General features: G+C 46.3%; 1 protein-coding gene across 6 annotated transcripts in view; it reads right to left on the bottom strand.

Moving 5' to 3' along the window:
• Positions 1-6,858, bottom strand: part of PHACTR4 (phosphatase and actin regulator 4) — a 68,578-nt gene that overhangs the window by 11,331 nt on the left and 50,389 nt on the right. For 5 of the 6 annotated variants that reach the window (XM_085315753.1, XM_085315754.1, XM_085315751.1 and 2 more), the window contains 4 exons: positions 4,419-4,595; positions 3,898-3,978; positions 552-716; positions 59-418 (listed from right to left, as the gene is read on the bottom strand). In XM_085315753.1, the coding sequence (XP_085171879.1) occupies positions 59-418; positions 552-716; positions 3,898-3,978; positions 4,419-4,595 (783 nt within the window). The remainder of the gene's footprint in view (positions 1-58; positions 419-551; positions 717-3,897; positions 3,979-4,418; positions 4,596-6,858) is intronic. The other variant, XM_085315756.1, reaches the window with a different exon arrangement.

The following is a 6,858-nucleotide window of genomic DNA, read 5'->3' as shown; positions in this document are numbered from 1 at the left end:
AGGGCTCCAGAACATCCCAAGGCACAACCGAAAACAGCTTCAGCAGGCAGGCACTTACCTATGACTGAGTTGCTATTTCTGTTCACAGGCTTGGGCGGAGGGATGGGAGGCTGTTTGGCAGGAGCTGTGCTGGTTGTGCTCGTGGGAGCAGTAGTGTTGGCACTGGCAAGAGCAGGGGGCAGAGTCCTGGGGGCCGGGGAAGGGGCAGCTGTGGAATTGACTGTCTTTGCTGCCGCGGGGGCTGTAGTGGAGGATGCAGTTCTCACAGTATTGCTGGCAGGGGCAGGATCTTTCACCTGTGCTTCATTTGCTTCCTGGGAAGTGGAGGGAGGTCTTTTTGGAGGAAGCAGAGGCTGTCTGGGGACATGCGGCTCCTGAGGTGGTTCTGATTCTGCACCAGGATGGCTGCTGGATGAGTCTGCAAAGCAAAGACAGCTGAGTYTGAGAGACTGGAGGGCCCAAAGAGGGAAAGGAAGAGTCAGGAGGAAAAAACCAAAGCTGGTCCTGCAAGAATAGGAAGTAACTGATTGTGCAAACATCTGGATTCTTACCCTGTCTTTTCTTTGGTTCCTCAGTTGGAACAGGCTTCCCGAGGCYTGGCGGCTTTGTGGCTTCCTCCTCTTGACTGGTCCGGTTACAAACCCCAAGACCACCAATAGGGACTGTATGGCCATTCTTGAGTGCAGGTGGGTTGAGCTTCTCTGGTTCTTCACTGTCTGCAAGGTGAGGAGAAGGGAGAGAAGCAAAGAGAAAACAATCAAAAGGCACAAGACAGAGGACGCATGGCTGAGCAGCCTGAACTGCCATCAATCCACACCATTTTTTCTTTGGTTTGTGAAACAACCGGTCTTCAGTCTACCCCCTGCAGAGGAGAGCATAGCAACATCAACTCTAGCTTAAGCTGAGTGCTCAATTTTATTAAGATGCAAAATAGTACAGTGCTGTATCCCATCAAGTGTKTTTTTTCCCCTTCAGCAGTCTCTTAATCTACCATCTAGATTTAAAATCTGTAAAATTAGCATGTCCCATGATGTGCCACAGCCCCAAAAAGCTGTAATCCCAGTTAAGCAAGAAGCAGGTCACCCCAGTCCCTTCCACATCCACTCACTATAAGACTGGACACAAATTCTCTGCCACAACACAAAAACAAACACTGGACAAGGAATCTACTGGACATGCAACGACAGATTYTTATCGGTCTTGCAATGAATTAGTGCTCTTCTATTTCTCTTCTGTTTCTGCTCTGCATTTGGCACAAAGATCCAGTCTACCCAAAACATCCCAGAGCGGGGAAGAGGCATTTCCTCACTTTTTACCTTTGTTTTGATCAGCTTTAACTATACATCTCCAGAATCTGTTGTACTTCATCTCAACTATTTCTGCTCTTGTAGATTGCTAGTGTTGTTTCCCAAACATTAGAAGACAGATTTCTCTTTTCCCAAAGAGAACTCTTTTCAGCCCTCCTACGTCATGCTTTTGGCAGCATTTAAAGTCCTAGACACAATGAGGAAAATCTCAATCATTCTCTACTTCTTTAATTGCCCTGACAGGACAAACTCTTGAAAGTGTTATTTCCGAGTCAGCATTAGCACTCACTCCAGCAGTGCAATGCAATGGTTTCAGGCTCCAAGGAGACTTTAATAGATATATCACCAGTCTAATTAAAAATCCTTAACACTTTCATCAGCCTACCACCTCTCAGCCAATTCTAATACACAGCATCACAGGTCTCCCAAGCATCAGGCCTTAGGAATTTTTGCTGCTCTGATTTTTGATGATTTCTTCTGCTGCCCCCTTTCTCTCACTCCATCCTCCAGCAAAGATCTTCCCTCACCTTCCCCAATCTGGTATTACTCACAAGCCAAAAGCTTTTGAATGATGCCATGCTGAAAGCTCCCTCCACTTTCACTTCTGCAAAATTTGTGCTGGTTCCTTAGAGGAGATGAAAGCGCACTCTGCGTCACTTAATTAGTTGCCCTTCCCTGAAAGGCAGGATGCAAAGACAGTAACAAGAGGGAATTTCCTCCCCAGCCAAGGCTGGAACTCAAGAGATCAGCTGGAGCTTTATATAGCAGCAGCAATTTGCCTCTGTCTAGCTGATATCTTCAGCAAGGGAGACAAACAGTATGCTCCAGCTTTTCCTTAGCCACTCAGACTTCGTACGCCCCTCTCTGGCACAGCCCAAGCACGATGCTCCTATTGCGCTTCTCGCTCGAGAGCATGTTCCTCCAGACTTCAATTCCAGTGACGTTCTTCAAGGTCAAGACAGTCCAACATGACCTTCCACGCTTACTGTGTGCCCAACACAACCTGCCTGTCTGCAGCAGCAGATAGATGGCCTCCTGTCCCAACCTCACTGCGTTTGAAAGCCTCCATTACCCTTCCTCGCTTGTCTCAAAGGATTTCTAGCATTTTTCCCCTAAGAACTTGCCTAACAAAATTAACTGACCTTGGAAGTGCAGGTTTTAGAATTACAAGCAAAAACAATAACCTRCCACCACTGTCTTGTGACCACTCAAGTGTCTTAAAATCACAGAAGCATCAAGTGTCTTAAAGTCATAGCAGGGATTAAGATAATGCCCCTTCTAATCTAACCCTCCTGATGATTCTGATTGCTCCCTCATACCTTGGGTTTGCACTTTGTCCAGCTTATAACTATCTTCTGTTTCCTAAGCCAGATCAGATGACTTCAACCAGAAAATAATTCCACCTCCCAGCCACACTTCTGTTACATCCTTGCAGTTTGGAAGATTCTCCTCTTTATCTTGAGCTGGAAGTTTGTTACACAAAGCCTTTGATCTCTCTTTCAGAGTTTCATCCTGTGACCTCATGCTATTTTCTACCACAGTGAATTCGTCCTTCGGCCCAGTATTTGCACCCTCAGGTAATTGTAGATGGCTTTCTTCACAGTGTAGCTTCAAACCACCATGTGAGACTTCCTCTGTTTTGCTTCCAGTGGTTTGGTCTGAAAACCACTTTTTCACCTCCATTTTTTCCTCTTCCGCTTCATCTATGTTTTTCTTARAAGAACAAACCCTGAAGTTTGTCATTATGGTATGGCTGCCTCTGCAACATGTCGCTGAGGTGCAATGATACACTGCTGTAAGCCAAAGACCATGCTGCCATCAAAACAGGCAGCCTGCTCTCCCACCACACTTTCCACCTCCTTCCCTTGTACTGACATTACCCAACATGCAGCCAAATCAAGCCAGATGACAAACTGAAAACTTATTTTGGCAGGGTGGACCCAACTCAGAGACACCATGGATAACAAAGCAGAAGGGACTTTTTTGACAGCAGGGTGCTTCAACGAACATACAGGAAATTGTGATCCCATACCATGAGTAATCCTCATCTCTAACACTTGGAGGAAATTCCCCTACCCAGGCAGTTCCCAAAATATTAGTCTTTTTCCAAGACTAAGGCTTTAACACCTGAACACCAAGGCCAGAGCCTCCCCTGCTAAGGTTAGAGTGCAACCTGAAGTGTGATCAGAACAAGCCAGAGATGGCGAGTGCGACTGTGACAAAGCAGCTTAGGAGAACAAGAGCAGGCAGCTAGACTGAGACAGGTACAACAGGGACAAGACAGAAGTGACGTACAACACCCTTTCCCTCCCCGCTGGCAGCAAAGATGTGCACGCAGGCACTGCCTTTTCTTAGGAATATCTCCATAGCTGAGCGGGTTGCCTTCCTAGCCAGTGCAAAAGCCAGACAAGGGAGCACGTTAAGAAGGGCAACGTAAGTCGAGAGGAACAACATTAAACAGAGAGCCTTTAAACTTCTCCCGAAAAAGAATGGCTGAAGGCTGGGGTGGGGGGAAGAGAAGGAACATGTCACAGGTAGATTACTACATAGGACACCGACATGTGGAGGAGAAGTTGATTTGCAGACTCACCCTGCTCAGGGTCTTCCAACAGAACCCCTCTTTTTACCAGCTCCTCTCTTGGCTTTCGCATAGAAATCTTTCGCTCTAAAACTGATATTAAATTAAAAAAAAAAAAAAAAGCACTCAAAACAGGGCAAGCTAGAGGTTCAGGAAGAATACTTTTTAAAGGTATCCATCTTTTGGAGAAATAAAAGGGCTTCAAATTTCTCTTTCGCATGGATTAAGAGGAGGGAAGAGAGCCTGCACGTTCAGGCCTGTGCTTGACATTAGATGGGTGATCACAGAGCAAACCCTCCCTCCCCACAGCTGCTTGGGGAGGTTCCCTCCAAGAAAGGAATGTTACTTCTTTTGAAGGTATGTCTCCATGGCAAGGTGTTTCTGGTGAAATCACAGGTGCCAATCCATCACCAGTAAAGTCACATTTAGTTTTTAGGCATTCAGGCTTGTGGCAAGCCATTCTCATTAGTCACGCAGCTAATTGCAGATTTCCCAAATGGTGAAAGGGACTCCCGCCCAGCCCACGACTTTACCTTCAGAAGTTTCCTTAAATTTGTCGCTGCTTTTCTTTTTCCTCCATTTCCAAGGCTTGAAGATCTTGCCAAAGCTCGAAAATTTGCTTTTCCTCTTTGTAGGGGGTGTTGTGTCACCAGATTCCAGGACGTCCACCCCCATGCCAGCATCTGTCGGGGGGTGATCCGCTTCTTCAGCTGCACAGAAAAGAACATGCAAGTTACCCCTGTGCTGCAGAGGACAGCTGCCATCTCCTGCCAGCCCACCCCGGCTCGCTGCGGAACAGGGACACATGTTCATGCAAAGAACGTAGCGAGACTCCATGCCTTCACGTAACCAGCCAGCAGTTTGCATTAGCTTGGGGAGAGGAGAGAGGCGTTTGCAATGTTAAGAGTGCAAAGGGTAACTGATAAAAAAAGAGGCTTTCTAATGAAACAAGGATTAGTTCAAATTGGCAGTGCTATAGCTTTGCCAGAGGAACACAAATCACTTTGTGGCTGTTTCTCATCTGCAGTTGGAAGCAACCGTGCTAGACGCAAGTAATTACACGAATRCAAATACCTTCCAGACAGCCGAACAGCGGATTTCCATGACTGTCTACACGCACTGAAATTATCAGCCCCATTACAACAGCTGTATGTGCTAGAACTAAGCCTCACTGATTTTTCCCTCTATAAATAAGGCCAGCAATGCTGGCCAAGAGCAACAACAACACAGGAAAGCAACACAATACAGGCCTGCACTCCACCTACTGTACTAGAAGTCTCTAGAGAACAACAGAAGGACACAGAGGAGGGAAGGGACACAGAAAAAACTGTCCAACTTCACTTCATCAGAGAAGCTCTTAAAGAAATGATTTGTTAAAAGCAGAACTAGAACACGAAACATTAAGCTAGTGACTGTCAATTCTCCCTGGCTTGCCTGGTGCTGTCATTTGCTGGGTATCTGATGAAACATAAGGGAATACTTACRATCAGCAGAATCCAGCAATGCCTGCAAAAAAATCAGAGTGCATAGAACCTACAGTGAAGTCTTTCTGTGATGGCCTGCTTCATGGTCTTAATTTACTGACCCAGAGTCTCTTGGCTTCAGCACTGCGTAAGACAGGACTGCCCAAGCTCCATCGCAGAACTCTATGAGAACGCGTAATATTGAGCAGAGAGCCCTGAGGCTTTCCACCGTCCTGCGACGTAGTTGTGCCAAACACTGCATACCTCAGGCCGAGGTGCTGCCTTGGAAATTGCACTGTGCACCTTGCTTCTGAGCCTCTAGGTCAAACGTTTCAGAGTTTGCAAGCCTTCTGGGATCACGAAAGACCTTTCAGTCTCAAACAAGCCCATATGACATGCCATCAGAAAAGACAACACCCCCTAGGCCACCCAGCAAGTTCAGCCAAAAATGCCATCTCCTGGGGCTAAAAGATTGGAAAAGGAGTTCTATGGAAACATTTTGCACATACAACAAAAAGTTAATAACGTATCTGTGCAATCATACAAATATCCACCAAGGATACAGAAGCAGATGTGAAAAAGTAGATTTCCAGTGTGGAGAAGCTCAGATTCATGATGGGGAAAGACAAAAAAGGAAAAACCGTGTTGCCGACTTTTGCAGGAGTTCTTCCCGAAAGCCTGTAGTGTTTCTTAGCGTGAAATTTCAGCCCCAGCCTCTGTCCCTGAGCTGCCTCGAGCAAGCAGGCTGTTGCTGTGCACACTGCTCCATCTGAGCAGAAATGAGGTGGAAGAGCAACAGAGAACATGCTAGCAACGCAAGGAAAACTGGAGGGTATTTAGCAAGCGGATCTAGATCGTGCAGGAGAAGAGCAGTCTTTAAATGATGGGGGAAGAGAACTTGGCCAAGGCTCAGGTTTCTGGAGAGGCTGCAGCAGCAAGRAAATGCTCTCCTACTGCTGTGCTAGCTAGGAGGATAAAAATATTTTCAAAACTGACATTGCGGCCACTTCAGACTTTGCAGAGCTGGGACAGTTGTGTGTTGCAGGTAAACTCGTCTTGCCCACTGGACTGCACAGATTTCATGCAGTAATGCTTGAGGGATTGTTTTGTTTTGTTTTTAAATCTGTCCCCTAACATAAAGCTCAGTTCACTCAAAACCAGYGAAAAACTGATACCAGTCAACATTTATTTGTAAAAGGAAGATCATTCAGCACCTGAGCTTAAAAACCTGGCTTGCCAGCAAGAGAGATGTCGGGTGGAAAGTAGCATCTAAGACRTCAGTACTAATTTGTGACTTTCTGCTGGAAAAGGGGTGGGGGCGAATGGCATTTCAAGCTCCCAGAAATCTGAGATGAATTGTCTAGATGTTTAGAAGCACTTTCTTCGGAGGCTAGAACATTAGCCCTGGAGCTGTACATGTAATTTTAAAAAGCAGTATTCACTTTGTTCAGTAGAGCGTTCCCAAAGTTTACCAGGCAGGCAATACCACTTGCCAGGCACAAGTGCCACA

This window comes from Rhea americana, unplaced genomic scaffold, assembly GCF_003343005.1.
Source record: "Rhea americana isolate MKP2758 unplaced genomic scaffold, rheAme1 scaffold_439, whole genome shotgun sequence".
NCBI lineage: Eukaryota > Metazoa > Chordata > Aves > Rheiformes > Rheidae > Rhea > Rhea americana.
The sequence above is the reverse complement of the archived record's forward strand: the minus strand, read 5'-3'. Positions and strand labels throughout refer to the sequence as shown.